This window comes from Mus musculus, chromosome 5 (genome assembly GCF_000001635.26).
Source record: "Mus musculus strain C57BL/6J chromosome 5, GRCm38.p6 C57BL/6J".
In the NCBI taxonomy this organism is placed as follows: Eukaryota; Metazoa; Chordata; class Mammalia; order Rodentia; family Muridae; genus Mus; species Mus musculus.
This window is the reverse complement of record NC_000071.6, coordinates 65,878,048-65,897,033: the sequence shown is the minus strand read 5'-3', so window position 1 is coordinate 65,897,033 and position 18,986 is coordinate 65,878,048. Positions and strand designations below refer to the sequence as shown.

Sequence of the window (18,986 nt, the reverse complement as noted above, 5' to 3'; positions counted from 1 at the left end):
CTTCTACCACATCTCAGGCTGCATAAAGTGCCCTTACTGGGTATCAAATTCTCAAAAGGGCAGAGTCAGGCTCTCCTCTCCCCTGTTGCTCATTCAGGGAATATGTGAGACCTTAAGAGTGAGATAACAAGAAATCAGAATTTTTCCAAGCTGTTGAAAGCATGAAGTTGAGCTGGATTTCGTGTCTGCCTCTTCTCACACAAGCAGTCACAAGCAGGAAATTACACTGAAAATCCCAGGGTGGAGATAGGAATCCTGCAATAGATGATACTGGGTGAGTTACTAGAGCATAGCCTCATTACCAGAAATAACAGCAAAAGGGGAAGAGGGAGATTAGACTTAGAATATTTTATTTAAAAACAATCTTTTGGGGCTGGGGGCATAGCTCAGGGTGGGGCACTTGCCTGGTATTCAAGAGGCCTTGATTTTGATAACCAGTAAAATGCAAAACAATAAATAAAAATAACCTTTTAAGTTGTGTGTGGTGATGTGTGCCTATAACGCCAGCACTGGATAATATAAGACAGAAAGAGCACCATGAGTTTAAGGTCATAGCAAGATCCTTTCTCAAAACAGCAACAACAGTAACAAATGAACAAGCCAAAATCATCATCACCACCATCACCACCACCATCATCATCATCACCACCATCTTTTAAATACAAGCCCTTTGACTAGTAGGGGGAGAGGCCTGCAGCTATGGGATATCAGATGTGGCAAAGCCATGCAGGTAACTGCTCAGGGAGGAAGTGGGCCATGATGGTTTTGAGTAGAGCTTTGGAGCCACACAGACCTGCTCCAGACTTAGGAGTTCTGATACTCACCCACTGTATGGCTCGGGCTTGTCCCATTAACATGTTGAGGGCCAAGTTGCTCGTGTGAGCCACTTACATACCACACAAGAGCTTAACACAGTGCCCAGCTATCTGAAGTGCTCGACATACTTGCACCATCGGGATGCTTTTTTTGTCATCTTGTCACCTAACCCATTGTATGGGGCCAACCTATTCTGTTGCCCTATTTAGCTAGGCTGAATAAAGTAAGACAGAAAAGCACTGGCGTGAGGGAATGTGGGTCCCTTCCCCCTCAAACTGCTCCTCTGAGGCCTGATCAACTGTGATAGGATTAAGAGATAACGTGGTCAGAAAGGCGGGACCTTCACAGATGGCACGAAGGCTCTTATGAGAATAGATCAAACTCCCACCACACACATGAGGACATAGCAAGAAGCCACCAATCAGATGAAGAGGTCCTTCCACTGAGCTTGACTGTGCTGACACCTGATCCCAGACTTCCCAGCCTCTGGGATTCTGCTTAGGCCAGAACAAATGAACTTAACCACTTAAATCCACTTTCTTATGGAAACATGAGCATCTGTAATTTTGCTACTTGGGACACTTGAAGGTGAAGCATACAAAAAGCACCACCTATTGAAGGGGAAGTCTCCTACACCTTCATGGATGTGTGCAAAGCTAAACCTACAGACCCGTGAAGATCAATCTCTTCCTTCCTCTCACACAACTTCATCTAGCTATGGTTTCTTCCCTGCGCTGGGCCCTGAGGACACGGAGTGAACTATGAGGCAGCATAGCCTCAGGGACACAGAGAAGAAAGGCCCTGCCTGGCTCAGTTTCCACCAGGTGCACATGAAGGAGGCTTCACACTTGAATTTCTGCCCTCCAGTGTGAGGCTTCCTTCCTTAAAGGAGCTTTACCACCGGCTCCTGTCAACAGGCAAACCTCACTCAGGTCTATCAGCAGCCTCGATGGCCTCCCCTCCTGTCTCCAGCATGAAACTTCCTCTTCCTCCCTGGGGCCTTCCCACGGTTAGATGCTCCCCAACCCTACCTCCCTTCAATAGAAAGAAAAGCATTAAGGGACAGCCTACTGAGTGTGTAGAACTGAGTGTGTAGAAATTAATTTCTTCAGTGTGTTTTAAACTATTCCACAGATTAAACTTGAAGCCGGGTTTGTTATGAAAGACCTTTCGTAGGCCTAGTAGCTCACACCTATCGTCACAGCACCGGAGAGGCTGAGACAGGAGCACCATTGCAAGTCTGAGGTCATCCTGGGCAACAATGTGAGGAGAAAAAAAAAAGTTTCAATTTACAGCAATAAGAGTGTATACACACACTCCAAAAGAAAAATAAACACAAAATCCTTTGTGTGTTGGAGAATGAGGAGAGAATCAGAGGGACATGAGGGACCTGGAAGACATAGTCCCTGTCTCCTCCTCTGTCTGCTCATTCCAACCTTCAGGATGCCCAGTGCCGTGAACAGAAGACATGAGCTCTCAAGGCAAGGGACGGAGGTGGTCCAGCCGCAGAACCAGAAGGCTGAGAGATTAGCTGACAGCACACCTATTAGCCCTGGGAAATGGCAAGTGCTTCTTCTACCCAGACCAAGACCCAGGTTCCAGGCTTGTGACTGAGCTTGGGAGAGAGACAGACAGAGGAGAAAACAGCATGGAGGGTGGGGGAGGCGTCCTAGGATATGTTTAACAGACTGTATCCACAGAGAGTCAGCCAGAGAATCCGTGTGACAAGCTGACTTGCTTATGTCAGTATAATCCACAGTAGGGTTGCTCCTGCAGGCTCCTCACTCTTCATGATGACAGCCATACAACCCCTCTACAGTGCTGGGCTCCAAGAAAGGCGCTACAAGTGTTCCCAGTTATCAGATTGGAACTACAAATGATACATCAGGGTGTAGAAAAGGTGATCGAAGCTGGGCGTGGTGGCACACGCCTTTAATCCCAGCACTCGGGAGGCAGGGGCAGGTGGATTTCTGAGCTCGAGGCCAGCCTGGTTTACAAAGTGAGTTCCAGGACAGTCAGGGCTATACAGAAGCCCTGTCTCGAAAAACTAAAAAAAAAGAAAAAAAAAGAAAAGGTGATCGACACTATCACTTTCATACAATCAGGAAGGAGGATTGCATATATGCACACCTCCCTATTGAGTTAGTATTTCCCAACGACTCTTTATTATCTGAGTAGGGAGACTTACTCATTCTCTGAACCTGAGATCTGTAATTTTTTTCACAAGTGCGTATCTATTCATGAAACAGTAAAAGTCATAAACACTGCCTTTTCCCTTATACATATACACAGGCATGCTATATAGGCGCCTTTCTAATTGCTTTGATTCAGTCTTAAAATTAATAAATGATGGGGTTGTGCCAGCCAATTAACTATTATTTATAACAACACTTGCCTGCCCTCTTTTCCCGAGACCTGTAACCAATCAGGAAGTACATGTCAGATGACACAGGCAAGGAGAAGGGGTCCCTCAACAGCATCCATGTGACTCTCGAGATGAAAGATTTTTTTTTCTTTCCATCTCTGTCTTAATGAGTGAGAAAGGAACACTTGGTGTGCAACTGGAGTTCTCTGAGTGACAGGTAATATCGTAAAGAAGAAATTTTCTTTTGTAATTACAGAGAAAGTCATTTGGCAGTGTTAAAATACCTTCTGGGCCAGAGCTGTATTTTATACACAACTCTGAATAACAGGGAAATGGAAGATGAATTACAGAGATCAGTTTATGGTCATTGGAAAGTCTGATGAGCTAGAAAAAAACACAGCACACAAAGTAGTTCCAACCAAATTAAATTCAGGAGTAACAATAACGCCACAGACATATGGTTGAACCCCACAAGGTTATTTTCTCCTCATACAGCAGTTTGCCTTTTCAAAGAAAAGACTTCCAAAGCATGAAAACAAGAGCTCGATATTTGGTTATTATTTAAATAAGATGTGGATTTAAATATGGCATAGTTGGGAAATGCACTTCATTGTCTAAATTAGGATGGTTGTTTTAGTCTCTCATTGAAGATGGACTACTCATATGGCTTCCCAAGGAATCTCTCTGGTTGTGCTGGGCACAGAGTTCTTCTGCAGAGTAGAGTTAGTGGAAGCAGCAGCGGCAGACTCCCTCATAACCCCATGCAGAAAGCTTGTTCAGATGTTTCAAGACAGAGCATCAGTCCTCTTGGCTTGCCCTTTCCCCTCTCCTATGAGTCTCTGAGGTACATTCATACATTCATGAATGTTGGGCACAGGACCTTGGGGTTTAGAAGATCTTGCATTCATTGATGGAGAACAGCTTCCTTCTGTTTCGCCTCCTGGCCTGGTTGACAGCTGTTCGGACAGCACATTCAAATACCTGCTGTACTCCCCGGTTGCTGAGGGCTGAGCACTCCAGGTAGCCCTTGGCTCTCACATCCTGGGCAAGTCTCTTCCCTTCTATGGCATTGATGCAGGAAGCCCTGTGAGGTCCCACCTCTCTCTGGTCCGTCTGTGTGGCCACAACCAGCACCGGGGTACAGGGTAGGTTGCTCCTGATCTCACTAATCCATTTGTTCTTCAAGTTCAGGAACGAGTTATGGTTGGCCACAGAGTAGCACATCAGTACCACGTCTGCCTGCTGGTAGGACAGGGGCCGGATACTTCTGAAGGCGTCGTTGCCGGCAGTGTCCCAGAGACCCAGGCTGATCTGGATGCCATCCATGAAGACGTCTACACCCGTATTCTCGTACACCGTGGGTTTGTAGGCCTCCGGGAAGGTCTCAGAGGTGAAGCGCACCAACAGTGAGGTTTTCCCCACAGCACTGTCCCCTACCAGCACGCACTTGATTGAGCTCAGCATCTTCCTTGTCTGAAGTCCTACTGAAGAGTCCAGGCTCCCAAGGGAAAGAACCCTCAAGGGCTCAATGGGCTACTGTAGCAGTTCCATAGAGTAAGGAAACGGCAACCAGGGCTTATGTGCTCAGAACCTCAGACACCAGTTACAGATCGTACCTCTCCAGTCTGCCCAGGTGAGAAACAGTGACCGCTTGGGAAACCTCTGAAGCTTGGGTGCCAACTGGAACAGAAAAAGACGGGGGAAACTGAGATCCTCCCTCCCGATGACAAGAAGCATCCTTGTTGACAAACTAATTAAGAATGGAGGTCCCATTTCAGGGCAGCCATTCAATCCTATTTGTCTAGTCCTATCCCTCCCCTTAGCAAAATAAAGTTAGAACCTGTCACCCAACACTTAGCACTCGAACACATCTCCCAACCAAAAGGCAAGAGGAGAGTTTATTCTTAAAAATCCTCCCTTGAATGGAGAGGATAGCAGTACCCATCTCTAATCCCAGGACCCAGGAGGCTGAAGTGGGAGGAACCTGAGTTAGAGGCCAGCTCAGGCTACATAGCAAGAGACCACAGAGAGGAGAGGGGAGGGGAAGGGAGAGGAGGGAAGGGGAGGGGAGAGAGGGGAGGGGAGAGAGGAGAGGGGAGAGGAGGAGGCAAAAAGGACAAGTCTGATAATAACACAAGGAACCGTTCTGACTGCCACATGGAAAAAGCCTCCGATGCCCACCTGGTGTGCGAATGACTCGTGAACAGCTCTTGACTGGCCAAGAAGCGGGCAGGCAGCCTGGCAAAGGCAGCTGGGCGTGCGTGGCCTCAGGTTCTCATAGATCTCAGCCACTTTGGGAACTGCAAGGAAGACAAATTAATGAGCGACAAATGCCATATATAATTTCCTTCTCTCATTGAGTAGCCATCCAGTCCTTGGTTTCCGTAGGAATTGGCACCGAAGCAGAAGAAATCACTGGACCGGCATAACAAGTGCAGTGGTTTCTCCCTCGAGATTCTTTGTTAAGGTTGGCTGCAGATGGGGAAGATGCTCTGTGGAGTTCTTGTTCTCCACAGCTGAAAGCGGGTCTGTGACCTATGCTGCTGTGTGTAGGCACTGACTTGTTGCTTAAACTCTAATACTCGGTTTACAAGCATGTAAGCCTGTAATGAGTTTAAAGATGTGGAGACTAAGTTATTTCTCTCTTCAACAATATGGGCCAGTCATCTGCAGAGCAGGCCCCTAGTTAAACAAAACTACTTGCTTGAAAGCAATTATGTTCAACACCAACTTTTAAACAGGACTGCCCAAAGATGGCAGGACCCGAATTTTATAAAGGGGAGAAGAGATTCTCAATTGTTTGTGGGTTTGAGAGTGCCAAGCGGAGAGTTCAGACTTGTACACAGTATGCTCTCCGATGCGTACATTCTCCCAAGGCCAGCCTCACTTCAGTCAAACGAAAGGTGTCTGAGACCAACGTTTAGAGTAAAGGTGGTCGGTGTAATTGGCTTTCTTCACCTCCCGACAGCAATTGTCACGCTTATCCCACATAAAGCACACCCAAGGCGGATTCCTGTGAAGGGCAAGGGTTCAAATCACCCTTCTTAGCCCTAAGGATTCCTCCAAAGACTTTTTATATCCTTGCCAACTTGCAGTTTCTGTTTAATTAGACGTGATAGCCTTTGCAAATGAGTTAAATAAATAACACATGATTTTTATGAATTCCGTCTTCTTACACATAAGCTATGTGGCCGAGGCAAAGTTACTTAACGTGTCCGAATCTTGGTTTCCTCTAAAAATGAGTTGTATGGAGATCCATCATGTTCTCTGCTTTTACACTAAAGATGCCCAACCTTGAATGTCCCTGGCATAGCGGCTGCAATGCCACACATGTGGGACACGCTCACGCAGGATGGCCTGGACACCCATTTGTCACCAGATCTTTGACAGAAGGGCTCCATAATATTTCAGTTAGACATAAGCTCCTTAGACCTATAGACAGCCTAAACATGAATGTGTGACCTTGTTTACAGATGAGACCACATTCTTTAATTTTTCCTGCCAGTGTAGCAGGACAGAATTAGTAAAGTGGTTCATGGATCAGACTTGTGGGTTATTTCTAACGGATTTATGGCCAGGGTTCCTGAGTGAATACCTATAAAAGAACATCCCTCAGATGTCGTCGCACACCTTTAATCCCAGCACTCAGCAGGCAGAGGCAGCTGATCTTTGAATTCAAAGTCAGCCTGGTCTATAGAGTGAGTTCCAGGACAGCCAGGGCTACACAGAGAAACCCTGTCTCAAAAAAAAAGAAAGGAAGAAAGAAAGAAAGAAAGAAAGAAAGAAAGAAAGAAAGAGAGAAAGAAAGAGAAAGAAAGAGAAAGAAAGGAAGGAAGGAAGGAAGGAAGGAAGGAAGAAAGAAAGAAAGAAAGAAAGAAAGAAAGAAAGAAAGAAAGAAAGAAAGAAAGAAAAGAAAGAATAAAGGAAAAAAGGACTGGGAGAAAAGGGGGCAGGTAGCGTTAGAATGGAATCCGAAGTGTCTAATTAGCAACCTGTATGGGCATATTCAAACAGTTTCTTAGCCTCACAATATCTCAGTTTCTTCCTAGTAAAAACCAACGTCCTAATACCTGTCTCACATGGTTGTTGAGAGTCCCCTGTGGGCTTAAACCCTTGGCTTAACACATCCCACGAACAAAATGTGTGTATATATGTATATAAACACAAAGCACGCATGATCAGCGACACGGGCGAGCAGTCATTACTAAATATAATGACAAGCGATTACTCATTCACACGAGGAACTTGAAACCTCTCTAAAGAGATCTCATAGAAATGAGATTTAAAAAAAAAGACAAGAAATTTCTTCTTATAGCATAAAAATAAGATAGTACCGGAATAAAGAAATGCTGAGATGTGTCCCCCATAGATATCAAAAGAAATGCCAGACAGGAGAAAAAGGCTCTGTTCTGAGTGCGTTGGCCTTCCCACAGAAGTCCACTGTCAAAGAATGACACACCCAGGGCTTCAGTTGCCCATGCTGTAAACAGTGAGGCGTGGCAGGCTTTCTTGGTGGCCTCCCTGAGACGAAGGCAAAGGAAAGCCTTTATTGCCTGACCTGGTGGTAGCACAAGAACCAACCCCCATGCACAGTTCTGAAAGGTGAAGTGAGGGGCCAGGCCTCAGCAGATGGCCATATATGGAGCTGGGGGAGTGGAAGAGAACACAGCAGTTCAGGCTAGAGCAACACCCTATATAGACATGATCTTCAGTGCCCAGCACTTGTCACATGCACCCTGGGGAGAGCCACTGTGGCCCACACAGGCAGCATGTAGGCTGACGGACTTTCAGTGAAATTTCTCTTAAAGAAGGACGTTATCCCTTCTACGGTTTGTGGGAGGAAAATAAAAGTGAGTTTTGAGCAGTGTGTCTAACCAGCCAGGTGTCCTCTGTGGGGCTCTCCACTGGGAAGAGTTACTTCAATGTCCTCTGGTGATGTTTTAAGGAACCCCCTTAGTGTTAGGCAGTTAAGCTGCCTCTCTGGCTCTTCGGTCTGGAATGAATGAACCTCCCGTCCCAGTGCGTCTGAGTCTCATCTCGTAGCTTGATTTCCCTTTGCTCTATTCCTACTGTTTCTGTGAAAGGGGGCACGGCACCTTCTGCAGGCCTCCACAGTTCAGACACAGAGTCACATGAGAGAGAGCTCCAAGGGACAAGCTGGTCCTTCGGTCTACTCTGACAAAGGAACAAAAGGAGGCAGAGAGAGAACTTGGGGCACGAGGTATTTTTGTCCTCTTCCTCCGAGGACTAACATTTACCACACAACTCTCAGCTGGCACAGACAGACTGATTCTCACTACGACCCTTCCATAGACAAACTGATTCTCTAGTGGCCGGGAACCTGTCCCTCACTCACCCCTTTTCAAACATCTTTCTTGACCCTGCATCTCCCATTGCTACTTCTACATGCTCTCTCAGTTGCTCTGTGTTGTCCCCATAGTTCCCTCTGTGTTTACTTGATGCCAGAATTGGCACACAGCTAAAACAGTTAGCCCCATTTGTAAAATAGAACCAGATCGCTATTTCCGCGTGAGGACCAGCTCTAGAGCAAAGGTGGCTGCTAGTTCCTGCTGCACTTACCACACGTTGACATAGAGAACTGCTCTCATTTTGCCCTGTAAAGCAAAGCCCCTTCAGAGTACATCCTATTTAAAAACAAACCTTGAATTGTAACTGTGTGGAGGGTTTTGAGTGGAGGCTTTGGTGGAGGTAACTTTACACAAGCACTGCCCCCTCCGTGTACAGCAGTTTGTGCTTGTAAGCCTAGCGCTATGATGAGGCTGAGGCAGGAGGGTTGCTGTGAGTTCCAGGCTAGCCTGGGCTACAGAGGCATGGGAGCATGTGCTCCCCCTCTGACCTCCCAAAAAGATGAGACCACAACAGTTCGGCAGTTCAGGCCTCTCTACTAACAATCAGTCATAGAAATAGAAGGGGTCCCCAGGACTCTAACCGTTACTGCTGAACTGTTGGCTATTGGTTGCCTCTGGAGAGGAGAGAGTTGCCTTCTTCAGTTTTATACCCACTGCTAAGCCCCCGGGCTTCACGAGACAACTCCCAATTCATGGTCACACAGTCCTGGTGAAACTCAGTGGGCCACAAAACAAAATAAGTAGACATGAACAGGAAAGAAACATTTGTGGGGGTGGGGCAGACAGAGGTGGTAGGGACCTGGCAGGGCGTGCATGGACAGGATACACCATGTGCATGAAAAATGATGAAAAATGTAAATAAATATTGTCTTTATCTTGCTTTTTCTCTTCTCTTTTATTTTCTTTTGTTGTTGTTGTTTGTTTGGTATTTCGTTCCCCCCACTGCCCTGCCCCAAACTTGTAGCCCTGGCTATCCTGGAACTCACTCTGTAGACCAGGCTGGCCTTGAACTCAGAGATGCACCTGACTCTGCCTCCCAAGTGATGGGATCAAAGGCATGGGCCACCACTGCCCAGCAAAGTCTTTACCTTAAATTCTATTTTATCCTATTTAATTTCACTAATTCTCAATCCTACTTGAATGGTTCAGCCCTACTATGCTGCTCAATGCTACAAACAGTCATGAAATTCCCTTTCAAAATAAAAAAGAGCATACATTCGCTTGTCAGTTTATTTTCTGTACACAGATGGCCTCCGTTCCAGTCAGATCCTGCTCAGGACTCACCTTGGCAAGGTACCTGCTGCAACTGTTAATGTGTGCTCCAGGGCCAAGGGTCTAAGCAAGCTTTGCATTCCTAAATCCAAGGTGCATTTAACCTCATCACAGTGACACTAAAACAGAATGAGCATCACCTTCCAAACCCAAGGCTTCCCACACGTCTGCATCCAAAGTCTCCAAGTCATGAGTTCTTATACTATCCCTAGACCAAGCCACACCCAGGAAGAGGTGGGCACTTCAGTCTGGTCTCCACCAATGAGCTGGAGAAATCACAGGTGTGAGGTTATCCTTTACCCAACATGGCGGAAGACACATGACAGCGAGGACCTTCGCAGGAACTTTGTGACATTCAATTTCTAACTAGGACTGCACTCTTTTTTTTTTTTTTATGCTGTTTAAAATAACAGGCTTCATCTAAGAATAGTGAGCTATCAGATAAACTAGTTTCTTCCTGTAATTGAGATCCTTTAAAATAACAGTGGAGAACCCAGCAGTGGTGGCAAACACCTTTAGTCCCCGCACTTAGAAAACAGTGGCAGGAGGATCTCTGAGTTCGAGGTCAGCCTGGTCTACAGAGTGAGTTCCAGGACAGCCAGGGCTACACACAGAGAAAACCTGTCTCAAATAAAATAAAATAAAATAAAATAAAATAAAATAAAATAAATAACAGAAGGTGTTAAATTGAAACAGCAAAAGTACAATTGAAGATAGTAATGATCCCAAAGGTGTGGAAGGGAAAGAAATTAATAAGCAATGAATATTATATGTAATTTCCTTCATCCTTGGTTTATTTGGGAATTTGCATTGAAGCTGGAGAAATCACTGGAACACTAGCAGTTAGCTGTGGTTTCTCCCTTGAGAATCTTTTATAAGGCCGGCCTCAGATGGGGAGGAACCTCTGCAGAGTTCTCTACAACGGAGAGCAGGCTCCTCTAATCTACGTTATCTATGCTGCACCATGTAGCTTTCCGACGTGTTGCTTGACGGGGCCATGGTGGGTTGTTCCTGGGACCTGCGACTATAGGTGAATCTCCTTTCCTTCATTTTGTTTATGTGTATTTAAGATACAATTACTAAAATAGGCATGCTTGACTTGTGTGATTTGTCTAAGTGTGTGTGCGTGTGTGTGTGTGTGTGTGTGTGTGTGTGTGTGTGTGTTTTGCTGGAGATCAAACCCCAGAGTCTTGCACTTGTGAGGCAAACATCACCTGCTGAGCTACATCCCTAACCACCAACCTGTGCAGTTCCAAAGAAGTGCTCTATACGGGTCACTGTTCCTCTCTATACGGGTCACTGTTCCTCTCTATACGGGTCACTGTTCCTCTCTATACGGGTCACTGTTCCTTTAGTTTGGGCTTTGAAAGGAAAGGAAAGGCTGAACTGGACCCTTGAAAGAAACAAAGTTTCCGGGTTGAGGATATAGCCTCGTGGTGCATCACTCACGTAGCATGTGTGTCTCTAGATTTAATCCCCCCACCCAACCCCAAAAAATAAATTTATGAGAGGTATACCAGTGTCTTTGATCTTAAAATAATCTAGCTCTGGACAACTAGATTTGCTTAAGTCTCCTGGAAGCACTCACTCTAATTTTTGGTTCCTTTTTAAACTATCAATCTTACTTTCTCCTTTTGGAAGAAGACATAGGAAAGTGAGCCGCTGCCTCCAGTGACAGATTATCACGGGTGCGTTCCACCCAGCCTCCCTCGCCCTTCCTGCTTACACAGGGTTTGGTTTGGTTTGTTTGCTTGCTGGCTTGTTTTATATAGTCAAAGAAATTGGAATCGCACCTGTGTATTAAGTGGCACAAAGAAGCCATTGCTGGCTTTGTTGGGTGACAATCTTGTTGTTTTCATCGCCAAGGTGAAAATACAAAATCAGAAACTGTGTTTAGCTCCTCACGTGTATTTACTTGTAGGGAGGCAGAGTGCATGGCGTGTGCTGTTTATGGATCAGAGGAAGACTTGCCCAAGTTGAGTCTCTCCTCCCATCTTGTGGGTTCCAGGCACTGAACTCAGGTCACCGGCTGAGCCATCCGGGTGGCCCAGAGTCTGAAACTTTGTATCAACATAATCTTACATTGAAGATTTCACACCAGGGAAATTCTGTCCATGCACAAAATTATTTAAAGATACCGTCTATTATTACCTTCTGTTATGTATATATGAATTATATGTGAAATGTTAATGACTTTCATATTTAAACTTGGGTCCTATTACCAACATTTATCATCATACCTATGCAAATATTCCAGTCTAAAATATTCACTATTTAAAATATTTTTGTTCCAAGCAATTTAGACAAGGGATGTTCAGTGCACATGCACACACATGTTCTTGCATGTGCAGGCACATGTGTGTATCCTTATCTAACAGAGATGGTGACCCATTTGTAAGTGAAATAAATACAAATGCTTATATCTCTCTAGAAAACAGTGACAGCAAGTGAGAAAAGAGGGTGATGAATGAAATAAGACTGGAAAGCAAGCTGGAGAGATGGCTCCGTGGTTAAGAACTCTGTCTACTCTTCCAGAGGACCCAGCTTCAATTCTCAGCACCCATGTGGCAGCTCACCAAATGTCTCCCTCTCCGGAGGATTCGACACTCTCAGCACAGACGTTCACGCATACATACAGGCCACAAGCATCAGTACACATGGAATAAAGAAAGATTTTTAAACAACTGAAGACATATCGAAGTTGAGTGTTGGATATGTGAAAGAATGTAAGTTTCCTTTCTGTTTTTGTGTTTAATTCAAAAATTTTAAATTAAACATTATTTTAAAAACAGATTGGTGAGGTGGCTTCGTGGGTGAAGACATCTGCCATCAAGTCTGACAACCTGAGTTTGATCCGGGAATCCACATGTCCAGAGGAGAGAACTCACTCCCATAAGATGTCCTGAGGCCTCTACACACACACAACCTAGCGTAGCATATGCAGTGACTTCCTGTCCCCAACAAATAGATTAAAAAAATAATAAGTTGTAAGGTTTTAAACAGCGGGGTCTTTTATTGTAAGCATCACCAATAATAATTTGCCTTAAGCCCACAATCCTCCTGTCTCGGCCTCCCAAGTACTGTGCTTACAGGCCTGTGTTACACTGCCTGACTGCTCTAATGACTTCGTAAAGTGTTTGGAGGAATGCTGTTGGGACATCAGGTGACAAGTGACTGAGACAAACAGGCAGGAGCTCAGAGCATGTCCCCTCCAGGTGGAAGCCACCACCCCGGTTAAGGATACTAAAATAAAAACCTTGTGATTCCAGTCCAACCTGCTTTGTGTCTCAGTGAAATGTGAGCCAACTATATCCAGGCCCTTTTTAAAATTTCCTAAGTCTTCAGCTTTTCCCAGCCAAACGAGATGGTCATCGTTTCTTAAAGACTTTTAAAAATTCTTCTTAGGGATGGGAGGATATTAACTCTTTTCTTGATTAAATGCATTGCCAATATTTGTTTAATACATATGGTGTGCCCATATGGAAATTCCCCTGATTACTGGTGCTCCCTCATACTGAACAACCTCTAGTCTGTAGGGTAACAAGTCCCCCCACTGTGGAAACAAATTCAGTGTGTTGAAAGGACCAAAAGGTCATCAGCGTCAACCCACTCACTTCCCCCACAAGGAAGCCAAGAGTTACAGAAAGCAGCTCAGCTGCGACCGACTTCCACACCCAGAATGGAACCTGCTGAGTCAGCACATTTTCCATCGGCTGGGCATGTTTCAAATGCTCCCTGACTTTTCTTTCATATTTAAGCACAGAGCTCATAAAGCTAGCTAATGCCTCCAAATCATTCATTCTAAATTAACCAAGTCCCCCGCATCTCTCCAGGGGAAAGATTCTACCTCACAAAAGTGACCTTTTTCACTCAGAAAGTTGCTCCCAATTCTAATATGAAATTATTTCTCCAAACAGCTATTCTCTTTCTTGTTGACATACTTTTTAGACAGATCATTTCTTTTTCAGGTAATCGTTACCATAAGTCCTTTAGAATTAGGATAAACTCTTAACTCTTGGCATATTTAAATGATGAAGAAGGCGGGCCTCTTCGCCCTGAGAAGAGAGCCGTGATTTTGGTTAGTGAGAACATCTAACATCAGGAATCTGTGGAGGACCCAGGTGCGGAGGCTCTTCAGCTGATCAATAACATAACCTGCTGATCAATAACATAACCTTAGGTGAGTCACAGAACTGGGGCCACAAAGCATGCAGGATAACTGGGAGCCTACATGACTTCTGAGTCATCTGAGAGGATGCTATTATCCCACACCAAGCTGAATGCTCGACCTTTGGCAAAGAATTATAAAACACCAGCACTTGCCAGACGCTGTTTTAAGCGCTTTACAAAAACTGCCTCATTTGATGGCAACTGTACCCTGCTGTCAGCTCCACTGTCCCTGCAGTTTACAAAGGGGACAGTAAATAAGACACAGAGATGTAATGAGCATTGCCCAAGATGACACGCTAGTGAGGTAGACCGCTGGGGTCTAGACACCAGCAGTGAGCTGAGGAGACCAACATCAGTCTCTCTGTCCCCTCCAGTTTCCTGTTCTCTCTTGGGTTAGGCCTGCCTACCCCTATAACCTTAATAAGACTAAGATAAAAAATAACGGCAGTGTGGAGAGGAAATAACAAAATGACATTCTGCAGTGTGTGAGTGATTTCTTCCTTATTCCAAACACCAAACACAAAACAGATTTCTTTTCTGTTCTTTTTTCTTGTTGTTGTTGTTGTTGTTGTTGTTGGCAGCAGTGGGGGCTCACTAATATAACCTCTTGCCAGCATAAGGCCCTGGGTTCAATCCCCGGTAGAGAGAAACAACAAAAACAAAAGATCTGTTGTTTTTGATAAATGTTGTTGGACAAAACTCAGTGGATGTGTATTAGACAGGGCTGAACACTCCTCCATGTGACAAAGCTGTTTCTAAGAACAACCATGCTCTTGATTCAATCTCATTGCCACTAAGTTATAAGATACACTTCAGTCCCAAAATCTTACTTACATTCAGTAACATAGTTTATATATGCACTAAGACTTGTTCTTCCCTGTTGGAGAGCCTGTTATTAAGTTGTCAGTCCCCCCATGACTGGATGGCTTTCTGAGCTCGGTGTAAAATGGGGGGGCTTCCTCCCTCAACTTCCTCTCTTCCCTGTCTCTACCTGTCTTTGTCTGGAGAGTGTCCCTGAACACAGGTGGCTGGCCTTGACTGGGCTTTGGCTGAGAAGTGACCTTGTACAAAGCTCTCTACAATGCTGTATAGCCCAGCAAACACGGCCTGCTTCCCACCCGCATGATAATTAGCTGCTGTATCATAGCCAACCATCCCTTCCTGTTTGATTGAAGCTATGTCCAATTGGCCCTTTCCACCCACACCCCTAACTGACCCTTTACACACCCTATTTCTGAAACAATAAAGTAGACTCACTTCGTTGCAATGTCTCTGGAGGTCACTCTGCCACACTCAGCCTTCCAAACCCTGTTCGCTTTGTCCTCTCAGGCTGGTGGCCACTAGCATCCGAGGAGACAGGGGTGGAACACTTATCAGTCAGAATTAATTAAAATACAAAATTTCAAGAGGTCCTCTGGAAGACAAGGACTCAGGTAACTCTAGATCTGCTTCTTTGTCACTACGGCTGCCCTGTTCTCATCAGGGAATTCTGAATCTGCACACACTATAAAGAACTTACTCAGACAGGCATGGTGGCACCCATCCGTAATGCCAACACTTGAGAGTCTGAGGCAGGAGGATTGACATGAGTTTGGGACCTGCCTGGTCTAGTACTTATGAACTAGGCTACATAGCAAGACCTTACCTCAGTAAAGAGGAAGGAAAAGAAATGAAAGGGAAGGGGGGTGGGAGGGGGCAGGGGGGAGGGAGGGAGGGAGGGAGGGAGGGAGGAAGGGAGTGTGTGTATGTGTGTGTGTGGGGGGGGGGGGAGTCAAGAGATAAAGGAGAAAAGAGAAGAGAGGAGCAAGAAAGAAAAGAACTCAGTCTGACTTCATCACTGCCAGAGCACAGTGATCAGCCAAGAGGACTCTCTACCTTATTACCTTGTTCACCCCACTTTTTCTATATCTACCAAAAGTTTAAATGCAAACACCTTCTAACCAGCAGCTCCATTCTCTGAACACACTGTGCTGGAATATTCACGCATGTAGTAGAGGCAGGTGATAATGTCCATTGCTGCAGCTCTTGTAACAGCAACACAATAAATAAGTACACTAAAGTGAATGGTCCATGAAGAGGGAGTGATTAGACTAACAATGCCATAACCACACAATAGACTGTCACAGGGCAGGCACACACACACACACACACACACACACACACACACACACACACACACACACACGGAGAAAGTCAAATCACTCTTTGTGCACTGCCCAGCAGTAAACACTATACACGCAGAAGCAAGTTCTTGGCTTGGTAAAGGATTCTTCCTTCCCATTCATATAAAACTAAATGTGTAGATACAACCCAGTGGCCCTAATGAGAGCCAACTTCCCTTGTCCAAAAGAACGCTGAGCCAGGCAGAGCAAAAGACATACGTAGGTAAAAGCCCTTGCTCTCATCAGTAAGTGGCCACTGCAGCCTGCTGGAGGTCCTTACCTCACCTTACCCTTGCCCCTCTGGAGAGCAAATCTGATAGGTGCATGGCTGCCAAACCTTAAATTGCCTGATCCTTAAATCCTCTAAGTAAGAGAAGAGTCAGGTGAGAACACGAGATCCTGACGCTGTCTTAAGTTTTATACCTTCCTTTGGAACACAGACACAAGTCCTTTTTATATGGATTGCATCACAGATATAGTCCACAGCTATGCAATTAAATGTCTCCCTGATGCTCAGCTGAAAAGGTCAAGAGACTGAGACACGAAGTTATAGCACCCATAAAGACACTGGGGCACCTCTGTGTAGGGCTCTTCTTTTCTTCTTTTAATGGCTTAATGTATTGCTTATACATATATAATGCTCTATTAACATTAACTTAAACATTCACAGAAGTCTGAAAAATTAGAACCATCTACCTTTAATTGACTTTAACCTAAACTTGGTCTAATGGGGACAGAAGGTAACGAAGAAAATGTTAATGTGTGAGATCCTGAGGGTACCATTTGAACTAGATCCTGGAGTAGAAAGGACAAGAGGAGAGTGGACCTTGTCCAAACAGAGGACATAGCCCTTAGTTCAGGCTAGCATAAGGGAAAGCATGCATAGGTGGGTGGAGATAGTGTCTGAAGCAGAGACTGGGGGTGACACAGGAGATTCCTGGCCTGATTTAGCATTGCAGGTGCCTTCTCTCTGCATTCCAGTCTCTTCTGGTCTGTGTCTACAGCATTGACTGGCTATCCCCAAACCCTCCTACCTTTCCCCACCTTGGTATCCTTGACTATGCTGCCCTCCTTCCTCTTCTGCAGGCATTAAAGACACTTGCCACCTCGCCCAGCTGGACAGTCACTTTCAAGGAAGTATGGCACAGGAGACTTGAGTCAGGGTGGGATGGGCTAGAAAAATGGCTTTGGACAAGCCCAGGGACGTGACCACAGGGACATGACCATCTCCCATCCTCTTCAGCACTGCCCCGTCCGCTGGAAAATCCAGGCAAATAACTTTTCGAAGGCAATACAGAGCACACAAAATCATTTAAAAATCATACCAGTATATGTGCTGCCACTGAAAGCAGGAGTGACAAAAGTTGAAGAGAGGTGGCTTTGCTGTTCAAATTAGTGATGTCCTGATCCCCCATTTCTGAGACTCCTGCTATGTAAGGAGAACCTTCCCAATTATCCATGCTTCAGTTTGAGAGAAAGCGGGCAGCCTTACCTAACCTCAGGTATTTTATTATAGTAACAGACAGACTACAGACATTACAAAAAAATGCCACCCTACCCATTCACCCCATATCCACTGAGGATATTCAATAATTTGCATTAATGCAATATTGCTACAGTGACGAATCAAGCAGTCTCCCCAGTATTCTGTGTTTTGTGCACTCAGGCTTCTAACACAGAGGAACTAGAAGAGAGACTATCCCAACAGAGAAACACAGGGCTGCACTGCTAAGAGCAGTCACTGCTCTTAGGAACCACGTGGAATTCTTGCCTCTTATCACCTCTGATCAGGATGCTACAGTACACTATGCCCTGGAACATATTGCTCCAGGCCCTCCCAAGCATATCCCATGATGGGCTTATTTATTTCAGAGACTTTGTTGTTGTTGTTGTTGTTGCTGTTTTGTATGAATAAGTCTTACCCAAAGAGTACACCTAAAAACTTTTCAATGGGATCTTCTGTTTCATTTCTAACTTGGTCCAAGTTAAATGAGGGTATGTGTGTGCGTGCGCATGCTTGTGCGTGTGCGTGTGCGTTTGCGTTCGTGCATGCGTGCGCGCGTGTGTGTGCGTGCGTGCGTGCGTGCGTGTGTGTGTGTGTGTGTGTATTTGTGTTCAGGTACTAGAGCAGTGAGAACCACACATGGCATTTTTCAGAAACAAGGTCCAAAGCATCCCTGCTATCTGGGGTTCATCTTGAGCAGGCAGAGTCCTTTCCCTCCTCTGTGCCCCACGAGGCACATGATTCAGGGGCTTCCTCTCTCCATCACATGAAAGCCTGTTATCATCTTCCTTCTTTATGTGTCCTCTCCTGGATGAATTCCAGGGTCTCCTTGGCTGCCTTATCACTGCTATTTTGTGCACAGAGCAGAATATTCTGGGCCCCTCGGTTTTTTTTAAGGATTACAGACCAGAATCTAATCAGATACCCCAAAGAGGAGGAGAAAAAGAGGTTGCATCAAGTATCCAGGAGGGGACCACCTTACGAGAAGGTACCTCCTGCCTAGGTGGCCCTCCATTAATGAGGTAGAAGGTCAAGTCTTTTTCACAGTCCACTGTACTTCTGGTCCCATGCTCTCCTCAAAGCCAATCTCACTGGAAGAAAAAAATTACCCACGTGAACCATGCAAATAAATACACAAGAATGGGGCACCAGGAGACCGCTTCCCGATTCCATTTCTGAACACTCCCCATTTGAGTACCCCTATAGCAAACCAGTCACAACTGACCTTTAAACTGTCTCCAAAACGTCAAGGGCTGGGGGGACTTGACATATCCTAGAAGGATTGTTTGTTCTTTGAGACAGTGTTTCTCTGTGTGTTCCTGGCTATC

At 45.4% G+C, this 18,986-nt stretch overlaps 1 protein-coding gene across 5 annotated transcripts in view; it reads right to left on the bottom strand.

The window, feature by feature from the left end:
- Nucleotides 1-333: 333 nt before the first annotated feature.
- The window catches only part of Rhoh (ras homolog family member H), a 35,959-nt gene continuing 17,306 nt past the window's right edge, over nt 334-18,986 (bottom strand). For all 5 annotated transcript variants that reach the window (XM_030254862.1, XM_030254861.1, XM_011240779.3 and 2 more), the window contains 2 exons: nt 5,363-5,481; nt 334-4,861 (listed from right to left, as the gene is read on the bottom strand). In XM_030254862.1, coding sequence (XP_030110722.1) covers nt 4,070-4,645 — 576 coding nt within the window. In that variant the 5' untranslated portion in view covers nt 4,646-4,861; nt 5,363-5,481 and the 3' untranslated portion in view covers nt 334-4,069. The remainder of the gene's footprint in view (nt 4,862-5,362; nt 5,482-18,986) is intronic.